Raw genomic sequence first — 25,778 nt, forward strand, 5'->3', positions numbered from 1 at the left:
CCAATTGCTCTTCTTTCCACACTATCAAAAATTATTGAAAGCTCCTATCATTTCTACTGAAATTTAAAATACTTCCTCCTCAACAATTTGGATTTTTAAATAACAAATGCAAAAATGATGCTATGTTTTCCCTTTTTAATAATGTATACTGTAGCTTAAACAACCAACATCCTACGGCAACAAACTTCTGTGATTTTCTGGTAAATATTTCGGAAACAGTTGAGTTTTGAGATAAGGTGTGTTATAAGAAACTTGATTGGAATTTCGCAATCCATTTAAAAAAATGACCGATGACGTCATATCTTTTTTTTTGTTCCACCCTGTATACAAAAATGTATGTGAAATAATGCGCAACTTAAAATAAAAATCGACGGGTCCGAGCGTTTTCTCAAAAAATCATGTCTTTAATTTTTATCGAATTTATGCGGAACTTTAGGCGGTCACTGTATATTTTTGGAATACATATAAAATTTAAAAAATAAAAACAGAACCTATTTACAACAATGGATTAGCTAATACTTTGGCCAAATCAATGGATAAGTTAATACTTTGACCTGCTAGTTGAGGCTTAAACCACTGACCAAAGCCTTTTGTTGGTTTTTTCTTTTTTCCTTAATTTTTGCCAATTTCTATGTGGGTTGTAGACTGATGTATGTAAAAACTGCATCAGAAAAATATTTAAAAAATGCTACAAAAACAACGACGTAACAGGCGATTAGCAGAAACCATAAAAAAACTATGCGTGCGCGTTGCCATATTACACACCTCTCTATGCGTAATGCTCGATTCTCCAACGTGTATATTACTGACGATTATTTCGAAAGATTCGCTAACCTTCCACGTATCTCCAGAGATGTCGTGCGGTGTGCCCGCCGTTTGCGCCACCGTGATGTTTACCGAATGACGGAGAACAGCTGTTTTATTCGCGACGCGACGGTTAAGGTTTTTACAGTATAGAAAATTAAAATGAATAATTTTACAGATTTTTTAAATTTTGTAAATATCGGAAATTTTTTAAATTAAAATAATAAGTAAATTTTTAGATCACAATTCAAAAAGAAATTTAAAACATTAGCCGACACCGAATAGAATCAAGATTTTTACCTTCAACGTGATCTGGGCGTGATTTTTCCAAACCATTTTTGGATTGTCCCGATATTGCAGGCGCTGATTCTCTACTTTGGAAATTTGCTGAGGTACCGGCTGGTCCCATGATTGGGCTAATATATTTGTCATCATAACCTTGCTCTGTTTTTATATTTGGTTTCATGTCTAGCTCAGTTTTAATGACGACTTTTGGCCTAAAACAAATAATATTATTTATCACCTTAATGTTTAATAATATAAATATAATCAAGATAATACAAAAAATGCTGAGCGTTTTTCTTTTAAAGTATTTGATTATTTATTCACTTATTGTTACATTGCCAAATAGGTATAAACCCAATTGCAAAGCAGGATAAAGAAAAATAATACTCAACCAAACTTAAAACTAAGAAAATGTACTGGCTTAATTAATAAATATCAAAAATTACAAGAAAGCGGCTAACTATAACATATTAAAATAAAGAACACGAAAAAATAATTAGGAATAATGCAACGGCAGGCAGGGCAGGATAAGGAAAAGCGCAAAAATCATGTTCCTTAAAAAGAGTTCGAATAATTGTAACTGAATTGAACACATCAAAGTGAGGAGATTATGTGTTTTGCATAATCAACAATGAGAGTCCTAAGTATAATTTTCGGAGGGCTAATTTTCCCTATCTTTACTAGCTTATCTCTGATGTGGATTGGACTTTTATACTCACCCAGTCAGATGTTAATGAGGCAGTTAAAACCTTTTATGTCAAAATCCATGAAATTTTTTGTCTAGCTGTTTCTCGTTTTCGACCCTCTAATAGTAAATACTCATATCCTGTGTGGTACACTCATGAAATTAGGAAATTATTAAAATTGAAGTCTAGGCTACATAGGAGATGGCTTCATACACGGTGCTCTGCTGCTTATGAGGATTTTAGAGCTGCTAGGAGGGTAGTAAAAACAAAAATGGATCTTGCTTATCACGAGTATATATCCAGGACTGAGTCAGCTATTCGGAGTGATCCAAAGCCATTCTGAAGGTTCATTCACCTTAAACGCAACAACTCTCGCATTCCAGGTTCTATGAGCTATAAAGATACCACTGTTGTGGGTCCTAAAAGTATTGTAAATGCTTTTTCTGATTTTTTCAGGAGTGTTTATGTTGAGTCCTCTATTGCTCAGCCCAAAGAATCTGATACATATGGTTCAGACAACATTTTGGTCCAATCTTTTGTTGAGGCAGATGTAAGAAAAGCTTTACAGAAGTTAAAAAAGAAAGAAACTGCGGGTCCTGACCAAATACCTTCATTTCTTTTGCGTGACTGTGCATCGGCTTTGGCTGTACCACTCTTCAACTTATCACTCAAGACCAATACATTTCCGGAAGAGTGGAAAAAGGCTAAAATATGTCCAGTGTTTAAGAGTGGCGACCATGGCAGAATAGAGAACTACAGACCGGTGTCAATTCTCTTTAATTTTTCGAAGGCCTTTGAGATATGTGTGCACGATAAATTGTCTCCTCAAATTAAGCACATAATTACAGAAAAGCAGCATGGTTTCTTTCAGAAAAGATCTACTGTCACTAATATGGCTTGTTTCTTGGAAACAGCATATCCAGCTATAAATCAGAAAAGCCAGTTGGATGTGCTGTACACAGACTTCTCGAAGGCTTTTGATCGGCTGGATCACGGTTTGCTGGCACGGAAGCTGGCTTTGGCTGGATTTCATCCTTGTCTGGTGGAGTTCTTCATCTCATATCTGACTGGCAGGCTTCAGTATGTTGAATTTAATGGTTTTGGGTCTGAGTATTACGTGGCTTCGAGTGGTGCGCCCCAAGGCAGTAACCTCGCTCCAATGCTGTTCGATCTATTTATTAATGATTTAGTTGATTGTATGGGGAGTTTCTGTCTTTTATTCGCTGATGATCTGAAGTTGTTTCGTATCATTCGTACTATGCTGGACTGCCTGAAGCTGCAAGAGGACATGAATAGGGTCTGAATGGTGTGAAAGAAACAAACTACCCCTAAACTGTGACAAATGTAAAAAAATGACAATTTCCATTCTTCATGAAGAGATTTTATACCCATATATATTGAATGGTTCTCAGTTGCTAGACTGTTCTTCAATGAAGGATTTGGGCATTGAAGTAGATAAGAGGCTCACATTCAACCAGCATGTAGCACAGGTCACTGGTTCAGCCTTAAAATCCCTCGGGTTTATAGTAAGGTCCACTTCTCAATTTAAGAATATATCCAGCTTGACTGTATTGTACAATTCATTAGTAAAGTCTAAATTAATGTGAGCCATACATTAATTTAGACTTTACTAATGAATTGTACAATACATATGTTGTGGTTCCCCATCTATGATGTTCATGTTAACAGACTGGAGTATGTACAGCGCAGATTCTTAAAGTTACTTTCTGTTAAGTTGGATGGAGTATATCCAGTAAGAGGTGTGGAACAGGAGTACCTGCTGAATAGATTCAACTATTTGTCACTAAAGCAAAATACTATTCTCTCTAGTCAGATATTTTTATATAAACTTTGCAATAATAAAATTGATTGTTCTGAGCTCTTAGAGAGGCTACCTCTATTTGTTCCTCCTGCCAATACAAGGAGGCACCATATATTTTATCCCTCTCTTAACTTAACAAATCTGTCCAGCAAAGCTCCACTGTTCTGTGCTTGTACATGTTATAATCAGATGAATGCTATAGATGTCGACATCTTTAGCAGCACTGAATATGTTTTTAAAAAAAGGATGTGTTCCTCTCTTAATTTGAATGATACCTGATTATTTTTCTGTGACTTATCATTTGGTTAGTGTGTCTTATATTCTTACAATTATGCTATTGTTTTAAATTTTAAATTTTGTTATCACTCTATATTGGATCTTATATTATTTTTTTTGTACTACTTATTTAAGGTGCTTATAACTTGTACTGTTTTAATTTTAATTATTTCGATTGTCTTGTAATTGGGAATGTTCCTGTTGGACAATAAACTATTTGAATTTGAATTTGAATAAGATATAAACAATTATGACTCTCGGCAAAGAAGATAAGCATCGACGTGAACCTGTATGAGGAACAGAAAAGTTAATTCTACTTAAGAGATTATTATTGAGCAACTTAAATACCTGAAAACAGTAGTTTCTTTTTGACTTAAGGATTGTAAGGGGATGCATATAATACATAGAAGCAAGTTCTCCTCAGGAAAGCCTTGATGGGGATAGGAACTATGGATTTTGCAGAAGTTTAGCAGAAGCAAATTTTTTAAAGTATAGCAACTTCAAGAACCTACGTTGCACTCTCTCCAGGCTCTCCGCATGCAGATTATACTTTGGCGACCAGACGACTAATAGACCGTGAGGCCAGGGGACAAAAATGGTTCATGGTAGAATACCATGTGCCATTTGGATATATGAATATTATGTATGTACGAATTAATTTATTTTTAAAACTACACTCCCCCCCCTGAGCTTTTCTCGGAAAACCAAATGAAAAGTTGTATGAAAATTTATTGTTTTTTCACGGTAGTATACCATGTGCCTATGTTCGTAAAAGAAAGTTTACAATAAACAAATGCCGGAAAATCATCAGCACACGTGCAGAACTGCCCCTAAGGGATCTAACGGATCCCTTAACTTGTTAAAAAAATTACAATTTTTTCATGGCAGTATACCATGTGCCTTTACAAAATATTGAATAATTTTGACACAAAATGCACGTATACCAAATGGCACAGTGATCGACTGAGCCAAAATATTTTTTAACCTTATAAACATTTGTTAAAAATTTAGGTTAAGTTTTCATGGTAGTATATCGTAAAAAAACTTGTTAAAATAAAACTTCAGATCGTGTATAAACTATGTATAAAAAGGCACAAGGTTCTCGTGGAGCATAACCTCAAAAATGAACACTAAAGTTGCCAAAAATTCAGGTTATGTTCTCATGGTAGTATACCTTATGCCATCTTGTGTGCTATTAGATAATGATAAAATAAAGTGGTTTTTAAAAAGGCACAAGGTTCTCGTTGAGCATTACCCTAAAAATGAATTTAAATAATTTATTAATAAGCAAAAAATTATTATAAACAAGATTTTCAAAACTTTTTATTCATACTTTATGTTTAGGGAAGTAAATTAATTAAAACTAATTTATTACTGCCCTATAAATTAAACAAAAATTATTTCTCCATCATCAGCTTCATCATCTGCATCACTTTCTCTACTGTCCAGATCATCATCACTAATGTCATAATTAATTTCTTCCTGTTCCTCACTTCCTTCTCCTTCACTGTCATCATCTAAATCGTGATCATCTTCTTTCGATATTTTCTAAATTTTTTAATTTATGAGTGCTAGCATTAATTCAGTTTGCTTTTCAATGTATTGTATACGTTATTAACTGCTTAATTTTTTTAATTATAGGTAATTCGTTATTAGGTACTTGATAAAATTGTATTTACCTCCTTCGGCAGCAATTTCAGCAGCGATTGCAGCATCACGATGTTCGGGAGTTTCATAAGCTGAAAGTATTTTTGTTTAATGCAATTTTTATTGCTACTTTTGCATGGCTACAATTTACACCAAAACGTTAACTTACTTTTTTCAATCGATGGCTCTAACAAGACGTCTTTATTTGTTTCTAAAAATTGAAAGGTGAATTTAAAATCAACGTTAACTTATAGTGTGTATAAGTTCATTACCTTCTTCAACTGATGCATTTAAAACATCAATAACGTTGTCTGGCATTTGGTCCCCTTTAAACCATTCAATACCGTACTGTTGTTCGCTTTTCAATATCCATCCGTAATCAAGTGGATTTAATATGGTGGGTGCGTATTCGGTGGCTCTACACCACATGCTATTGATATACATTGTACGCAATAAATGTTGCTGCAGCTCACTCTGACATGGAGATATCATACTTGGCTCGAAGTTGGTCACTGTTGATTTAAATAATTCGGTGTTGTGACTCATGGCAAAGTTCCGCTGGAACGAAGACTTACGAGCGGCATTCACCGAGTTGCACTTAATCAAACCATTTTTTTTTGTGGCGTACATCTCGCACACAAATTATTCCATGATTTTTAAGCAGGACTCGTACACTTTACTATTTATATCGCACGCGACATCGCTTATACTTGCCAAGACATCAATGTATACTTCGTTACCTTGAAAAATTTTCCATGGCTTTGCTTTACCCATCCTGAAAAACGACGAAGTAAAATCACACCCAGTAAATGCATGAAAAGCGGGTAAAGCTTTACACATCTTATCTCCGAGAATTTCGTGTATGTATCTTATTTACATTGACGTATTGCCGGTTATTTCCAACCCCAAGCAAGATCGAAATTTGTAAGTCTTGTGCGAATCGTGTGAAATTACTTAGCAGAATAATAAGTATATCAGTGTCGGAGCATTGAACAACAACAGTTTTGCAGTCTTGCAGTTTCTTTATAATAAAAGCAACTTTTATATCAGCTTCTTCATTTTTGAGGTTATGCTCCACGAGAACCTTGTGCCTTTTTATACATAGTTTATACATGATCTGAAGTTTTATTTTAACAAGTTTTTTTACGGTATACTACCATGAAAACTTAACCTAAATTTTTAACAAATGTTTATAAGACTCGAAAAATTCATCCATTATCTCAAAGATGCTGATCATACACTTTTATAAAAGGTAAAAAACACGAAATCTACAGCATCACAAATACATTTAATAAAATAACGAAGGTTACATGTTTCGCTCGACTAGAGCATCATCAGACCTAAACAATAATTAAAATTATGTAACCCGAAAAAAGGAGAATTCAACAAAAACTTACTATAACATACACAAAACACCTAATATTTAAGTAAACAAAGATTACAATAAAGTGGCACTATCTATGTACAAAGAACTCAACTAAACAATCAAATCACTTTATACGAGGGTTGTCTTTTAAGTTTTGCATATGCAGCTGGAATAAAACAAAAAATAACTTTTAACGACTTTATTGTTTTTCAAAGTATTCTCCACGAAATTTAATGCACTTTTGCATGCGCTCAAACCAGTTGTCAAAGCTGTTATTCCACTCGTTTGTGGGTACTGTCAAAATTGCATTTTTAAAGGCGTTAACTGCTTCCTCTGGCGTCTGAAACCTCTGACCACGCAGTTCATTCTTGATTTTTGGAAAAGTATAGAAATCGTTGGGACTTAGGTCGGGACTGTACGGAGGATGATCCAATAATTCGACGTTTTGATAAGTTAAAAATTCAATAGTTTTCCGGGCTGTGTGCGAACTTGAATTGTCTTGGTGGAGGATGATTCGTCGTTGTGGGTTCGCTTTTCGAAGCTCAGCGATGACTTTCGGCAAACAAATGGTAATGTACCAATCGGCAGTAACAGTTCGTTGATTCTCCAGAGGAATTGTTGCAACATGACCTGCTTTTGAGACAAATGTTGCAACCATCTTTTTGGATACACTTCGAGAACGAATGACTTTTGTTGGCTTTTCTTCATCTTGAAATACCCATACAGACGACTGACGTTTATTTTCAGGTTCATATGAGTAAATCCATGATTCATCACCACTGACAATGCTGTACACATTTTTAGAGTTTCCTGCCTCAAAGCGGTCTAGAGTTGTTTGACACCACATCACCCTAGCTTCTTTCTGTTCTTCAGTTAACAGATGCGGTATCCAGCGGGAAACTAATTTTCTTACCCGTAATTCTTCATGCAAAATTTTTTGAATTGAGGTCTTTGAAATCGCCAATGAAGCCTCAATCTCACGATATGTCACATGTCGATCTTCCGTGATAAGCATACGCACAGCATCGATGTTTTCTTGGGTGACAGCCGTTTTTGGTGCACCTGACCTTGGATCGTCGCTAAGACTAACCCGTCCACGCTTGAATTCTGCATACCAACGAGAAACTGTCGACTGATGTGGTGCTTCATTACCGAAAACAGAAATCAACTCAGCACAGCATTCTTGTTGAGATAATTGCCTTCGAAAATTGTAAAAAATGATGGCCCGAAAATGTTCTCTGTTTAATTCCATGGTATGCGCAATTTGCTACCTTTAAAAATTCACTGTAGCTGTAAAACTATATGTATCGCACTGACGTTTTGAATTTAAGAAAAGTAAAGTTTGAGATTAAGTTTGACTAATGACATTTGATTAGTGACGCCCTCTATGTTTCTATATGCAAAACTTAAAAGACATCCCTCGTACATTTTAGAAATCTAACCATCGTTTAAGAGTCTAGAACTACTTGAGGTTATTAAAAACTAGGTGGCCATCAAAATCAAACCTTTCATTAACACAGGACAGATCTGGGCTTTTAAAAGCTTTACTAATCTCCATTGTCTCCAACAAGTCTAGTTTTTTACTTTTGTTGCATTGATGCAGTATTTTTATATTTTGGCTGTCAGGAAAATCGTGTTTGGAGTCGAGAAGGTGATTAGCAAAAGCTGATCTGGTCACTGTGATTTCGGTATTTTTAAATTTATTGTATTGGGCCTTGTGTTCACTAATCCTAGTAGAAATCTTCCTACCAGACTGGCCGACGTACACTGCAGGGCACTCTTTACACCTAATCTCATAAACTCCTGGAGAAGATAGCGGGGGTAGTTTATCTTTAGTTTTAATTAGATGTCTTTTTAAGGTATTATTGGTTTTAAAAGCTGGGGTTATGCCAAAGGGAGAAAAAAAGCGGGATAGTTGTGACGAAATTGGTCCAAAATAAGTAAACGACCTAAAAGTTTTGATATAGTTTGTTTGTTGTCTGATAAAATTAAATGATAATTTATACTTGTTCACATACTGAAAATACATTTTATATATAGGTTTAAGAGGGAAAAAGTTACTGACTGCTAGTTGTTTAATGGTAAGGAATTCTTTTTTAAAAGCTTCACGAGAAAGTGGGATGTTACAAAGTCTGTAAAATAAAGAATGGAAAGCAGCAAATTTATGTGAGGACGGTGATGTTGAATTATATTGTATAATATTGTCTGTTGTTGCTTGTTTACGAAATATTTCAAAGGATATCTTATTTCTTTCCCTCTTAAGTAATAAATCTAAGAATGGTAAGGTGTTGTTCTGTTCCCGTTCGATTGTGAACTCAATTTTAGAGTGAAGAGAGTTGACATAATTATGGAAATTTGTAAGCTCTACCTCACTTCCATTCCAAATCAAACATATATCATCTACATACCGTTTATAAAAGATGATGTTATTTTTAAAATTACTGCTCATTATTTTTGTTTCTAAGTTGCTAAGAAATACTTCACTAAGAAATGGCGATAAACAAGAGCCCATTGCTAGTCCTTCTTTTTGTTTGAAAAAACGGTTGTTAATTGGAAAAAATTTTGATCTAACACAGTAGAAAGAAGCAAAAGTAGATTTTCCACCAAAAGTGAATCAAGTTTCCACCTGAGAAGATCTTTGACTAAGACCAGACAATCAGCGGGTGGAATGCTTGGAAATAAGTTTTTCACGTCTAGCGATATAAGCTGGACTGTATCTGGAACGTGAACATTCTAAATGCTCTTGGCAACATTCACTGAATTTGTTACAGAATATGGCGCTTTGAAGTTTGAGACATTTCTAAGAACGTTGTTAAGCCAAGATGATAACTGGTAACGAGGGGAGTCAACAAAGGAAACCACAGGTCTAATCGGCATGCTAGTTTTATGGACTTTTGGCAACCCATATAATAGAGGTGTTTTAGGGTTCATGGGATATAGTTTTTGTTTTGTGGAATTAAAATATTCTAAGGTTACCAAGGTCATGTCTAAGACTTTTTTTAATTTTTTAAAGAATGGACCTGTCGGATCTCTGTCAACCTTTTCAAAGTCTTCTGTGTTTAGAAAATCCATTACTTTATTTATGTAATCGTCTCTTTTTAAGGCAAGTAAGCAGAATCCCTTATCGGCTTTTGTGAAAACTATATCGTTGTCCCTCATTTTCTTTTTTATAGATCTTAATATTTTGTTGTTGTTTTGATTTATTCTCTGTTTATTGTTAAGGAAACAATTTTGATTTAAAAAGGAAATTATTCTTGCTCTTAAAATGTTCTTATTTGATATATCCGTTGACTGTAGAGCATTTTCAGCCTCTACAGCCAATGTTTCCCTAACACATCGGTCGGTTCTGGTAGGAAGATTAAATTTTAAATTGTTGTTAAGAAATTTTAATTCGACTTCAGAAAAAGAAACATCACTAAGGTTCATAAATCTATCGTGAAAAACATGACTAAAATTACTTTTGTGGTATTCGTGGAAATCATTGAGTCTAAGTGAAGTTATATATTTGTTTTTAAGGTTACTAAGTTCCTTGTGTAATCTATTAAAAGTAGTAGAGCCGAAAGTTGTTACTTCATCTCTGAATTTACAATCCAAATAAATAAATTCCGCTCTAGTCGAGCGAAACATGTAACCTGCGTTATTTTATTAAATGTATTTGTGATGCTGTAGATTTCGTGTTTTTTACCTTTTATAAAAAAATGTTTATAAGGTTAAAAAATATTTTGGTTCAGTCGATCACTGTGCCATTTGGTATACGTGCATTTTGTGTCAAAATTATGCAATGTTTTGTAAAGGCACATGGTATACTGCCATCAAAAAATTGTAATGTTTTTAACAAGTTAAGGGATGCGTTAGATTCCTTAGGGGCAGTCCTGCACGTGTGCCGATGATTTTCCGGCATTTGTTTATTGTAAACTTTCTTTTACGAACATAGGCACATGGTATACTACCGTGAAAAAACAACAACTTTTCATTTGGTTTTCCGAGAAAAGCTCAGGGGGGGAGTGTAGTTTTAAAAATAAATTAATTCGTACATACATAATATTCATATATCCAAATGGCACATGGTATTCTACCATGAACCATTTTTGTCCCCTGGCCTCACGGTCTATAAGGCATATTCAAGCTTTGGCCTTATAAAGGCACAGAATAGTTTTTTTTGTAATATCTTGAAATTCACTGCTTAGTCTGGTAATAAATCGAAGAGTTCTAGATGTTATTATGTTTTCATAATATTTGGTAAAAGTTAGCTTATTATCAACGGTTAGCTCAAGATTCCTAAAACGTTCGGACCTAAGCAGCGATTTAATATTTATGGAATAGTGGCTAATAATAGGGTTACTTTTACAAGTAAATGACAGCACTTGGCAGTTATCAATGCTCATCTCCAGTTTATTTAAATTGCACCAGTTAATTAAAGACTTCCAATCTTGTCGAAGAATTAGGCAGTCATTTATAGAATGAATACGATAAAAAAGTTTGAGGACAAAAGACTAATAAAACAAAAGGCCACAGATTGGGCTTGTTTCAAAAATAGCGAATATTCATAATTGACAGTTTTTCTGCTTAATTGTTTAAGTAACTTTTACTTTAGTGAAAATGCGTAAAATTATACACATTTCTCGTCGAAAGCGAAGTATACCTGAAAGCTATTCAAACCAAGGAAATAAGTATTTAACTATGATAAAGCCTAAGCACAGGTTAGGAGAAAGTTGCCAGGAAGTTGTTTCTTAGAAAAACCTTATGCATATGTAATCTAAAGACTATTTGCCAATATATTTGCAAAATCTAAAAGAAAGTACACTATTCCCAAAGAGCCATGTTCTAATACTTATAATAAAGGAAACTTCAAATCAATGTCTCACAATTATTTTATTGGAAGTAAAAGGTTAAATAGACTATACGTGTTTCGCCCAATTAGGTATCGTCAGATCAGTATTATATAATCAATTCAAATATAGCATTTGTTACATATATCACACTATTAAATATGAAACCAAAGGATAGTATTAAAATATGAACATTTAAAATATATACAAGAAAACGTCTACAAGGACAAGTTTCGTTTTTATGATTTACCCGCGTAGACGTTATCTTGTGTACAGGGTGAGTCACCAGGAACTGCATCAATCCATTTCACTATTTCGAAAAATCGAAAAAGTGGAAAATATATTAAAGCCAATACTTATACGACACCGGTTATGTTGGAAGTAGCTGTAAGCGTTATCTTATGTAATGTCCTATATTTAATATATTTTGCAGTACTATATCAATATAATATAATAATTATCAATTTTTCCTATAAGGAAACGTTTATCATTATATTTTAGTAGGGTTCCTTGTAGAGAAGAACTAATTTTAATAGACTTTATACGAAACTTTGATAATTATTAGTATAGGATGGTCAAAAAAGAAGAAAAAATTAAATTTATTAAACCGTCTAAAGTGACTTTCGCCAAATAGAAACTCCCTATCATAATTTAATCATGTTAGAATTAAAATGAAGGGTAAATTTGTATAAAGATACACATTTCGAGTATTTGTAGTTTTTTAATTATTTGCAATTTAGTATGCTTCTATCGTAAGAATACTATACGATTTCTAAATTGTATTAGTTGTCTATGACGGCGATCCTTAGAAAACAAGCAAGTGATACAACAATATCACTATTTGTCATTCGCATATTTTCAATAATAAATCATGCCGGGATGCTTGATTTACACAAGATTAAGTTCTTAGTTAAGATCAAGATTCTATAGTTGTGTGTGAAAAGTGTCATTATAATAATGACTTAAATTTATTGCACTAATCAGGACGTACTTCAGACGTATTCAACCTTTACTATCAATTTTTTTGTTAATAAATGTAAACACTGCTAGCTATACATTGGCATCTTAATACTTAGTAGGCGAAGTACCGTTTGGTTGGTGCACAAATAACAATGGTCTACGATTTTTCTTCGTTTTCTTTTTAGTAGAGTAATCTTTTTGACAAGTAAGCAATCTGTTATTTTATTTTATAATTTCTATAATTTTATGAAACCTTATGCATTATTCTACGAAATCTTCATTCCGAAATTTTAATTTTAATGACATGTACATGTTTTTTGCAGAGTTATAGCCTTGATCATGGCCTACGTCCAAAACCGCTAAGCAGATAACAGTAGTACAGTCCTTCTTACGCTGAATATGTGGTTTATTTTGTTTCGAATTTCCCGATAGTCAATTACAGCGTGCAACTAACGAAGTCTTTTTCATTTTTTCTGATTGACAATATCATTATCATTGTATTTAGAACAGTCAATAATTTGAGTAAATCTACGCAAATATTAACGACGAGCATACCAACATACTTGTTAGTTACGTTAATGATGAGACAGTACTTGAAAATGCTACCAATAGAAAGGAAAGCTCCAAAGAAGATCCATTAGTATTTTGGACAAAACATAAGACTCTTTTACCTGAATTGTATCAACTTGTAACAAAGTATTTATCCTGGAATAGTTTAGGTGAAGTTACTCAATTTTAGGTGGAGCCCTAAAATTGAGGCTGTATATAATAAACTGCAAAATATATTACGATCGATCCCCGTATACAGTACTGGCTTAGCAACGACTGGTCATAGGATTTACATGTAGTTGCGCCGCTCCACACAACTATCGGGCACGAACGACTCTGATGATTCAAAAATGTCAATTTTTAGAAAGAAAATAATATCACGAGAAAATATCAAAAAATTGACCGCGGACTAAAATCCAAGCATCTTACAACAATTTAACATTTTAAACTGTAATTTTAGGATCCATTATACTTAAAATGTAGTGTTTTGTATAACATTTTCAGGGCACAAGAAGAGGTCAAAAAAAGTCTTAATTATCCAGAAAATTCCTATTTATTGGCTACCAGTTTCGTGACTTCCACATGTCACATCATCAGGCCAAGGACTAAAGTAAAAAGAAGACATTACAACTTTAAAATATAATAGAAAATACAACGTTTTTCTGGCGATACAAATTATGTTAGGTACTTACAATTATAAAACGAGATTTGTCAACATCATAAAATTAAAACACATAGAAACACAATGGACATTTATATTAGTGTACGTGGACAACACAAATATAATAAAAACTTTTTAAAAAATTACGTCCACACTAATATAAACAAATAAAAAACCCAAGATCAACACTGTACTATACGTGTATGTAGGTGTATATAATTTTCAATGTTAAAATCGTAAAAAAACGGACGCCACATTAATTTATTCAAACAAACAATATCATTAACGACATCTATCTATTTACAAACAAATCATCAATTCGTGTATATAGGTTACTTACAGTACTATATATCTCATAGATATAAATTGCCTAGACGCGCGATAGATAGCTCTACGGCTGTAGATCGTTTATAAATAATTATTAGTCAAATTAAAAAAAAAATTAATTAGGTTATTTTCTCCCATGTGAACTTGTATATTTAAGAAATTGTGATGGTCTTTCTTAAGTGATCTTTAAATTTCTAAGTACTCTAAGTTGTTCAAAAGGCGATTATTCTGTAAACGATGAATTATTTTAAAATTACTATTAAAATCTGTACAATGTCCAGTTTCAATTATATGTTTATCAAAAAGAGATTCCGAATTGTGTTGTCTGATACATCTATTATGCTCTGCAAATCTACTCTTAAAATTTCGTTTTGTTCTTCCGATGTAATAATGTCCACACTCACAGGAAAGTTTATATACGCCCTTGCACGCTAAAATATCATCTTTATCTTTATTATTTAAAAAGAGATTACCCAATATTTTCTGAGATTTAAAAGCAACTTTGATATTGTGTGAAGTTAAAAGTTTTTGTATTTTATAGGAAATAGGGCCATTAAATGTAAGAGTAACGAATTTTATAGGGTTTTGATCCCGGTCATCATTCTGAAACGTGTTTAAATATACATTATGAGTTGAGTTACGTAATAGTTTTTTATTTTTTATTTTATCGATAATTGTTGAGGAAAGCCCATGTTTTGTGGCAATTTGCTTAATAATATTAAACTCCTTTTCTCTATGTTCCGATGTCATTGGGATATCTATGGCTCTATTTACGTAACTGTTTAATGCAGCAATTTTATGACTAGTGGGGTGAAAAGATTCGTTATGTATTATTACCCCAGTATGGCTAGGTTTCCTATAAATCTCAAAATCATGCCTATTGTTACAGTTGGTTATAGTTAGGTCTAAGAAATTAATTTTATTATTAGCTTGAATTTCTAGTGTAAATTTAATATTATTGTGTATGTTGTTTATGTTTGACAAAAAACTATCAAGATCTTTTCGATTTCCATTCCACAATAAAAGACAATCGTCGACATACCGATAGTAGTAAGCGATATTATGACTGTAGGGATTATTATTTAAAATGTGGTTTTTCTCAAAATTATCCATAAATGTGTCTGCAAGAAGGGGAGACAATGGAGAGCCCATCGCTAGCCCATCTTCTTGCACATATGTCTCTCTATTGAAATTAAAAAAGTTTTGTTTTAGACATATTTCTAAAAGGTTTAACATATGTTGAGCTTCAATGTTTGTTAGGGATGAACTGAATAATTTATTTTTAATTAAGTCAATAGCTTCTACTAACGGAACATTGGTGAATAAATATGTAACATCTAGCGAAATCAGAAAAGAGTTATTGGGGATATCTACATTCTTTAGTTTATCAACCAGACTGACATTATTTTTTACTGTATGTACAAAATTACAATTAATGGTTTCCATAAGTTTTTTGTTGAGCCATTTTGCGAGCTTATAAGTTGGAGAGTTAGTAAAAGAAACTACTGGTTGGATAGGCATCTGGGCTGGTATATCCGATTTATGTACTTTAACTAAACCATAAAGTTTGGGGATTGTGGTATAGTTCGCTGAGAGAGAACAACGAAGTTGTGGGCTAATTATTGAAGACGCAAATTTAAGAGCATCATTGACATTCTTGATAAAAGTTGGAAGTTTAGCAGATCGTTTCTTAATGTTATTGTTTTCTATAAAATTAAAAACCTTAGTATCATACTCGACTTTATTCAATACAACCACACAGTTTTCTTTATCTGCTTTGGTTAACGTTAAATTAGAAGTCTTAATTTTATTTTGAATTGATTTCATTAAATTATTATTAAAGTTACCATGCAAAGGTGACTTATTTTGTTTTTTAATGTTTTTATATTCAGTTCTTAATAGATTTTCACACTGTGATCTGATAAGATTAATATTGTCGTTTTCAAGATTCTGTACTAATGATTTATGGCTAGTAGCGGGAGGTCTATACTTTAAACCTTTTGATAAAATATTTTCTTCTAGTTTAGTAAAAACAGTGTCGGATAAATTCAAAAATGGTTTATGAAAACGATGCACATCACAATTCCCTTGTTCTCTTATTTCAATGTTTGAATTAGAAAGATGTCATTTTTAAGTTTAAACAGTTTCTTACGTAACTTAAACCGTTTTTTGGTCTCCAAGAAATCTACTTTATTATAGATACGACCTAGAGCAGTATTAAGTTCATGGTAAGTTAAGCTCTTACATTTAATGGCCCTGTTTCCTATAAAATACAAAAACTTTTAACTTCACACAATATCAAAGTTGCTTTTAAATCTCAGAAGAAATTGGGTAATCTCTTTTTAAATAATAAAGATAAAGATGATATTTTAGCGTGCAAGGGTGTATATAAACATTCCTGTGAGTGTGGACATTATTACATCGGAAGAACAAAACGAAATTTTAAGAGTAGATTTGCAGAGCATAATAGGTGTATCAGACAACACAATTCGGAATCTCTTTTTGCTAAACATATAATTGAAACTGGACATTGTACAGATTTTAATAGTAATTTTAAAATAATTCATCGTTTACAGGATAATCGCCTTTTGAACAACTTAGAGTACTTAGAAATTCAAAGATCACTTAAGAAAGACCATCACAATTCCTTAAATATACAAGTTCACATGGGAGAAAATAACCTAATTAATTTTTTTTTATTTGACTAATAATTATTTATAAACGATCTACAGCCGTAGAGCTATCTATCGCGCGTCTAGACAATTTATATCTATGAGATATATAGTACTGTAAGTAACCTATATACACGAATTGATGATTAGTTTGTAAATAGATAGATGTCGTTAATGATATTGTTTATTTGAATAAATTAAAGTGGCGTCCGTTTTCTTACGATTTTTACATTGAAAATTATATACACCTACATACACGTATAGTACAGGGTGGCCAAATAAGAATGCGAGGTACTGTATCCGGGAAACTATTCATCGTAGAAGCTTGCGATAAAAAACTTTATTACTAAAATGGCCAAGAGAATGACCTGGAAAATATTTTCAAGTTTCTAAAATGGCCGCTAGGGGGCGCAACTGCAATTTTGAATCTAGAAAACTGATGTTTCTGTAAATTTTGCTGAATTAACCTAACAAAAAAATAGCTGATTATTAAAGTAGAGACTAATCCGAACCTTTTTTATTTGAATAGTTTTGCTATTCAAATAAAAAAGGTTTTTGCTATTCAAAGTGGTGGGGGGTGTTCAAAAGTTGGCTTAAAACACACCCTGTATACTAAAAACGCCTTAGCCGATTTTATCAAACTTGGGCTAGTTGAAAAGAGCTATTATTAAGCTACGAATATTATTATATTTCATGTTTTTTTAGTTTTACATCTCGCCGCTAGAGGGCTTTTTTCGGCTTTCTGACACAAATGACTAATTTTCTCAAAAAACTTAAATGCAATGGTATAAATTTTTTTATACAAAAAAATAGCTTAATGACGCCTAAATATGCTTGCGAAAACCGCATCTTAATATCTTCATCCTAACCTAAAATTTAGGCCAAAGAAAATTTTATATGGAAATCCCTTAATATTTATAAAAACTACAAAATAATTTATTTCGAATTTCTTTTATAATGTAAGTTGTGGCCCTATAAAGGACCGATTTTAAAAATAAAGGGTTTTAATGCCCCTGTAAATGCTCGAAATGCTGACCATCACGCTCTATGCATTGCTGAAGCCTCTCATGGGTAGATAGAACTGCAGCTTCAATTTCGGCTCTCGGTATGGTATGTATTGCATTACGAATGCGGTTTTTCATATCTTCTCTAGTCGTAGGCTGAGTCTGAAATACAATGTCCTTTAACCGCCCCATAAATAGAAATCAAAACAGGTTAAGTCTGGGGATCGCGGAGGCCATGGAAACAGGCTTCCTCTTCCAATCCACCGCTGTTGAAAAATGTTATTAATATGCTCTCGCACATTCCTAGCAAAATGTGCTGGAAAACCATCCAACTGCAAAAACAAATTTTGCCGGACTTCCAGTGGCACATCTTCCAGCAACAACGGTAATTGATTTACCAAAAAGTCGAAAAAAACATTGCCATTTAGAGATTGCTCAAAAAAATATGGTCCAATAATGTTGCCTCCAAGTATACCACACCACACATTTAAACTCCAGCGCCCTTGGTGCTGAACTTCACGCAACCAATGCGGATTTTCTGCAGACCAATAATGCATGTTATGCAGGTTGACTCTACCGTCACTATTAAATGTGGCTTCATCGGTCCAAAGAATTTTAAATAAAAAATCTCTGTCCTCGCGTATCATGCCTAATATCCAATAGCAATAGTCCAACCTACGGTCAAAGTCTGCTTCTTCCAATGCCTGATGTAAATTAACATGATATGGGTGCATTCTATAAATATATTTAAAAAAAAGCTGAACTTAAATAAATCCATATATGGCGATGGCTATTAGAATTTACCTATTGTCCTTCAAAATATTTTGAATCGTTGTTCTTGATATGCCTAATTCAAGGGATGCTCTTGTGCTAACATGAGGATTTCCTTCAATATATCCCAGTATGCTGTTAATATTGTCCATATTTCTTCTAATTCTTGGCCGTTGAAACCTAGGCCGAAAACTACCATTGGCTCGTAAGTTCGCCACTAATCGGGGAAAAAATCTAATATCGCAAGGACTTCGATTTGGATATCGAGCAGCATAAACTCTTTTTGTTACTGCAGCATTTTGAAGACATTCAAAATAAACCGCAAGCATATCAACAGCTTCATCGTTCGTAAAACGTATTTTGCAAAAACAAAAAATGCTCAAGTAACGTAAAACTTTTGACAACTTACTATTGACAATTTGAGGAATGTTTATAATTTGAGTAGACATTTGTTTTATTGCATTCCATGGCCTGCTTTCTAATAATTATTTTTTTCGTATATATCCATAGTGAATATATAACATAAAATAGGTCTGATTTTTGATATAAGCATTATTAATACTTACCTTTCAGTGATATTAGGTAATATTTTCAAAAATGGTAAATTTTGTTTTCAAAAGTAGTGAATTTTAAAAAATTCCGAAATAATTACTATAAAAAAATTAAAATTTAAGGGTATAAAATATTCTTTGGCCTATATTTTAGGTTAGGAACAAGATATCGAGTTGCGGTTTTCGCAAGATTATTTAGACATCATTTAGCTATTTTTCTATGAAAAAAAAATCATATTAACGCATTTAAGTTTTTTGAGAAAATTAGTCATTCGTGTCAGAAAGCCGAAAAAAAGCCCTCTAGCGGCGAGATGTAAAACTAAAAAAACATGAAATATAATAATATTCGTAGCTTAATAATAGCTCTTTTCAACTAGCCCAAGTTTGATAAAATCGGCTAAGGCGTTTTTAGTATACAGGGTGTGTTTTAAGCCAACTTTTGAACACCCCCCACCACTTTGAATAGCAAAAACCTTTTTTATTTGAATAGCAAAACTATTCAAATAAAAAAGGTTCGGATTAGTCTCTACTTTAATAATCAGCTATTTTTTTGTTAGGTTAATTCAGCAAAATTTACAGAAACATCAGTTTTCTAGATTCAAGATTGCAGTTGCGCCCCCTAGCGGCCATTTTAGAAACTTGAAAATATTTTCCAGGTCATTCTCTTGGCCATTTTAGTAATAAATTTTTTTATCGCAAGCTTCTACGATGAATAGTTTCCCAGATACAGTACCTCGCATTCTTATTTGGCCACCCTGTACAGTGTTGATCTTGGGTTTTTTATTTGTTTTTATTAGTGTGGACGTAATTTTTTAAAAAGTTTTTATTACATTTGTGTTGTCCACGTACACTAATATAAAAGTCCATTGTGTTTCTGTGTTTTAATTTTATGATGTTGACAAATCTCGTTTTATAATTGTAAGTACCTAACATAATTTGTATTGCCAGAAAAACGTTGTATTTTCTATTATATTTTAAAGTTGTAATGTCTTCTTTTTACTTTAGTCCTTGGCCTGATGATGTGACATGTGGAAGTCACGAAACTGGTAGCCAATAAATAGGAATTTTCTGGATAATTAAGACTTTTTTTGACCCCTTCTTGTGCCCTAAAGAACTTCCAGAATATGGACAGGATTCTCCTTAATATAACATTTTCAGTATAAGAATTTATTTTTGTTAATGTTCATCTAATCTCTCCTATTATGCACAATAACGAAATATGAGGCAAACAAATTAATAAATATTACATTCAGGATGCAGTGTGTGTTTTTTTATAAGTAAAACTTGTGTCTTTTACACGCATAAGATATAGACAGCTAGATGGTTTTTAATGTAAAAGTTTATTAATTTAAAAAATTTACTTCCACTTTTCTGACTACATAATTACTTTTTATCAAAAGACGTTGGTACTAAATATAGAGATGGGGTTTTCGTGAGTAAGTTATTATAATAATATATCATAATATCTATAAATTAAAAAAAAACAATAATAAAGGACATTGAAAGTGGCAGCCAAAATCCCCGTTAATAATAACCACCAAATAAAAATAAATCTCAATACCCAAAAATAGGAAATATATAAAATTTGAAGACAAACCAAAACATTTTACCCTTTTGTGTCAAAGAGTAAATCTTGTCTAATGCTTTAATCTAATGTTTTAATCCACAGAATAAATGGGTCTAAGTAATTTGTACCACCTATTCTCTCATCACTTATTATAAACACCCCACTGATTGCGCTAAAAACTAAACTTATTAAATTAAAATTTTTGGTTTAACTGTTTTTACGTACTTAAATCTTATCTTTAAATTAAATATTATCTTGCTATCACCTATCCTGAATTTCTAAAAATCCCGAATAATAAAATGTTAAATACAAATAAATTTTAAGGCCGGACCTGTGCAACTTTTCACGTTTGAGTGGCTGGGACTGAGGTCGGACGTCTAACAAAATAGTACGTGGGCGTCTGTAGTCAAATTTTATGAATCAAATGTATAAATAAAAAAAAAATTAAAACATTTATTTATTTAATGCAATGATTAAGTATCGCTTAGAATATTACTTTATAACTCTTTCCACATAAAATTTTGCGTTTAAACGTTCATGCCTTGTGACAATACAAGAAACACCGGCACACGGACTATTCGCGGCACATCAAAGATTCTAATAGATCTCTGAACTGGACTTAAATTGCAAGACTATACAACCTCTTTCTATATGTCTATCCCGAATGCTGCCGATGGCAACCCGAACTCGACCCGATTGGAGCCAGTTGAGATCGAGAGTAGGGTTTAGACATTTTTTTTATAATTTTTAAGAGAGTTTATATTTAATCCGTATAAATGACCAAAACTGTAAGCTGTCATAGATATCATTTTCAATTTTTTCAATAAATTCTTGATACAAAAAATTTATTTGATTCTGAAGTACTGTTCTATAAACTTTAAAATTATTGTAATCATAATTTGAACCATACTTTTAATATCTTTTAAAAGCTGCTTACTTTTTTCTAATTAACGCAACAATATCCGATGTATACAATTTAGGATACCTTCTTTTCCTGTCAATATTTATATTCTTAATGATTTTTTATGACATATATTCAAAAAAAAAGAACTTACGGGTATTCATCACGACTACAGTTTAAGCCAGTAAATTCAGGCTCAAATTCATAGTCGGGCGGTTCATTCTTGACGTGGATACTGTTGAACGAGCTGCCAGAATCAAATCTGTCTCTGGAAGCGACAGAAAATGATGCCTCACTACTATTCCGGTTCATCACTTTCACTCTTTCCTCGTGGCTGTCGAACAGGATCGATTTCAGATCGTGCGGAACGTCCTCTTCTTCTTCGTTGCTCTCATCTTCATCGTCGGGTCCGTAGTTGCGCGATACGATTTCGTGTTTCTTTAAAAAAATATTATTCGTTAAAATATACTTTTTCAATTCTGATAATTCAGTAGCTTGTAGCACAATTTTCTGAAATTGTGTCCCGGAAAATGTATATTTTTATAATGTATATTTTAAATGTATATTTTTTATTTTTAAAATGCGTATTTTTCTAAAAAATTATAATAATAATAATAAATATTCTTTATTTGCAAACTCGACATAACTACATAAAAAAAGAGAAAGAAATACACATTTGTTATTTTATGCAAATAAAAGGCCGACAAATTCAGAATTCTGCCAAGGCAGATTCTGGTCTTTAACATTGTGGCCAAAACTTAAAAAAACTAACTAGAAAAAAAAATGTAGAAACGCTTGTAACACACTAAGTTTAATTATAAACACCTACCCAAAAAATTTAGAACATTAACATTAACATAGTACCTCTCACAAAAAAAAAAAGAAAAACACGCACATTAGTTACCCACACTAAACACAAATTTTCAGTCTCCACCCATACCCAAACTAACAATATTGACCCTTCAATATTTTACGCAGACAGCTGCTGACTCATCAGACGCACCATCATTCCCCTGTGAAAAGTCTGATCAGACACTAAACCCAACTCAAAATTTATGCCCAAAGCGTTCATCTGATATGCAAAATTATAGGAAAAGGACCTTTTAAATAATTGAGTCTTATGTCTTGGAATATGAATTGTGTTTCTTCTTAAGCCCAAATGGTGAACATCATTTCTAAAAGTAATCTTAAAGTATAGGTAAGGTGGACTGCGGTATTTAAGAATTTTATTAAAAAAAAGTAAGTGAATGAGCAACACTACGATTTTGCATATTTAACCACCCCAGCTCGGAAAGTCTATGGGAAACGCGATTATGTCTGCATATGCCAAAAATTAGGCGAATACATGAGTTCTGAAGCTTTTGCAATCGGCACCTGTCATTATAGTCTAGGCACCAACCGTAAACAACATCGCAATAATTGCATTGTGACAGCACTATACGCTTGAATGCAAAATTATCTTAAATTTTTTAGGTAATTTACGGAGAAAATTACTCAAATAACGATTAAAACAAATTTATATTAACAAATCTCTCATATAAAGAAAAAAATTAATACCAACAGAATCGATAAAATGGTCTAAAATCCATGGATTCTGTTTCAAAGCGCGACATAGGGTAAAGCACCCAATAGTTGGCAGGGGCCCAGTTATTGACAACTTGCGAAAAAAACACAATTTATGAGCAGTCTTCTGTAATATGGCATTATCCGAGCTTTCTAATTGTTAACACAGATGACAGCTGTAAAGGAATTATTAATAATATTAGGCAAATTCTTTAAAAGCAAAGTAGGTTTTACACATTTTATTTATAACAAGCATTAATAGTTGCAATATTTAGTCGACCTAGTTTATAGCAGCTATTTGCAAAATAAGCTTTATCGTGGCTCGTGTCTAATTAGGTAACTGTGACGCTGTTCAATTGCTTTTTGTATGGAAATATTTTTCGATTCATTCAATAAACAGTTTTAGGTGGGGAATCTTGCTCCCAAAATTCGCCATTTTGTTAGTAAACGGTAAGTTTTAAATACTAGTTTTAGACAATAAAAAGTTATGTAAATGCCATTATTTTAATTTGTAATGATATTTAAGTGACTACAAAATGTAAATAAATAAGTCATTCGTTGAAAGTATTGGCACTAAATAAGGTAAAATTATCCTATATTTTTTTTTGCAGAATAACACAAGCAAACATAAAGTAAAGAAAAATGAATACTGCAAGTCATACAATGAAGAGGCACTTCAAAAAGCAAATGAGGCTGTAAACAATGGCATGCCCAAAAGCAAGGCTGCAGATACTTTTAACGTCCCACGGCAGACACTGCAGTACCGAATGGGAGAAAAATTCAAGAAAGACACCCATGGACCTATGCCGATTTTAACCAGTAATGAAGAGGCGTTATTGGAAGAGTGGATTTTAAAAAATCACTCAAAAGGATTTCCGCATACACGAGAAGATGTGCAAGCTGCAGTAACATCGTTTTTTGATAAAAAATCCTCGACAAAACCCCTTTACAAACAATATCCCGGGTGAACATTGGTATGAAGCCTTTTTGAAACGGCATTCTTTGCTGGTTCACCGTACTCCTGAAGGTGTAACACCATCAAGTGCAAACGTGTCAGAAAATGATATAAGAATTTGGTTTTCAAAGATTCAAAACTATCTTCAAGAAAAAAACTTTGAAGATATTTTACTTAGATCCAACCAGAATTTATAATGGTGATGAGACCTGCTTTTTGCTCTGCCCTCAGAGAAGATAAAGTGTTGGCTCCCAAAGGAACGAAAAATGCATACGAAGTAGATCAAGGACCTGCAAAATCAAATCTAACAGTAATGTTTTCTTTTTCCGCATCAGACTCAATGATACCACCTATGATAATATTTCCCTACAAACGTCTTCCAGCAAATATTAGTGCCGCTGTTCCAGATAATTGAGGTACCAGTGACAATGGGTGGATGAAGTCTGAGGTTTTTTCATGAATATACAGGATGTTTCAGGAGGAAAGGGAAATATTTTGGCAACATATTCAGAAGGTCAAGATAAATTAACCGATATGTTTTAATCCAATTCTTAACCGTTTCTGAAATAATCGGCTCTAATTTTTTTTTGTAAATTTTTGGAATAATTACGTTATCTGTATTTATAACTCACGTTGCACGTATTTCATCATTGTTTGTTAATACCTATTTTAATTGACTGGTAGTTTTGACAAGCAAAGTTTCCATTACGTAATGCCTTACACATTCACCCATAGGGAGTATGATGACATGATATTCGTGTATGGTTTCTGCAACGGTAGCGCATTACGTGCTGTTGATGAATACCGACGACGTTTTCCAAATCGAAGAATTCCTAATCGAAAAGTTTTTCAGACAGTTTTTGCAAATGCTCAGGAAACAGGAATGTTTCCAAGCGTAAGAGTTAATTCTGAACGAGAGGCGGGACTAAATGTGGAAAATAAAGAAAAGGTTCTGGATATGGCGGAAGAGAACCCGGGTGTTAGTACGAGGCGGATTACAAAAGAACTTCGATTAGCATCACTTGTGGACATTTGGAAGACACTTGAAGACAGGAAAACCGGTTTTAAGCCTTTCCATATTCAAACGGTTCAACATCTTCAAGAGGGTGATTATGGCTTAAGGGTTCAATTTTCCTCATTTTAGTCGCCGAGTGCGTAATTTCTTAGACAATCGTTTTCCTGATCGTTGGATTGGCAGAGGAGGACCTCAAGTTTGGCCACCAAAATCACCAGACTTAAATCAACTGGATTATTGCCTCTGGGGGTGGATAAAAGCTCTAGTGTACGAAACACCAGTAGAAACCGTAGAAGGACTCCACAATCAAATTTTGAATGCTTCAAATATTATTAAAAACAATCCCCAAGCAATTAAATTCATTTATTTCAGAAACGGTTGATAATTGGATTAAAACATATGGGTTAATTTTACCTTATTTTGACCTTCTGAACATGTTCCCAAAATATTTCCTGTTCCTCCGGAAACACCCTGTATTTCGAATATATTTTATAAATACTTGGTGCAAAATAATATTAAAAGACCTGCAATCTTGTATGTTGATGCTCATAAAACCCATTTAACCTA

The 25,778-nt window shown here is 33.0% G+C and overlaps 2 protein-coding genes across 5 annotated transcripts in view; both read right to left on the reverse strand.

Annotated features, from left to right (window-relative positions):
• Positions 1-25,778, reverse strand: part of LOC126746097 (uncharacterized) — a 166,236-nt gene that overhangs the window by 35,845 nt on the left and 104,613 nt on the right. For all 3 annotated transcript variants that reach the window (XM_050454207.1, XM_050454208.1, XM_050454206.1), the window contains exons 11-12: positions 21,833-22,116; positions 1,105-1,301 (exon numbers count right to left, since the gene is read on the reverse strand). In XM_050454207.1, coding sequence (XP_050310164.1) covers positions 1,105-1,301; positions 21,833-22,116 — 481 coding nt within the window. The remainder of the gene's footprint in view (positions 1-1,104; positions 1,302-21,832; positions 22,117-25,778) is intronic.
• LOC126746103 (uncharacterized) lies at positions 5,254-6,345 on the reverse strand. 2 transcript variants are annotated; one of them, XM_050454218.1, is made up of 4 exons: positions 5,793-6,345; positions 5,690-5,731; positions 5,553-5,612; positions 5,254-5,421 (listed from the first exon to the last, which is right to left on the reverse strand). In XM_050454218.1, the coding sequence occupies exons 1-4, from the start codon at positions 6,148-6,150 to the stop codon at positions 5,402-5,404; spliced, it is 480 nt and encodes a 159-aa protein (XP_050310175.1). In that variant the 5' UTR covers positions 6,151-6,345; the 3' UTR covers positions 5,254-5,401. The 2 variants fall into 2 exon arrangements, with proteins under 2 accessions (XP_050310175.1, XP_050310174.1); XM_050454217.1 differs by lacking the exon at positions 5,254-5,421 and having other exon boundaries at positions 5,456-5,612.

Source organism: Anthonomus grandis, chromosome 17, assembly GCF_022605725.1.
Source record: "Anthonomus grandis grandis chromosome 17, icAntGran1.3, whole genome shotgun sequence".
Classification (NCBI taxonomy): Eukaryota; Metazoa; Arthropoda; class Insecta; order Coleoptera; family Curculionidae; genus Anthonomus; species Anthonomus grandis.

Bases quoted from the DNA above. Each gene is read 5' to 3' on its own strand.
- LOC126746103 (XM_050454217.1), bottom strand. From the start codon at position 6,150: ATGTACGCCACAAAAAAAAATGGTTTGATTAAGTGCAACTCGGTGAAT. The intron at 5,732-5,792 runs GTAATGAACTTA...TTCAATTTTTAG, and splicing joins AAATGCATCAGTTGAAGAAG to AAACAAATAAAGACGTCTTG. The intron at 5,613-5,689 runs GTAAGTTAACGT...AAATACTTTCAG, and splicing joins AGAGCCATCGATTGAAAAAA to CTTATGAAACTCCCGAACAT.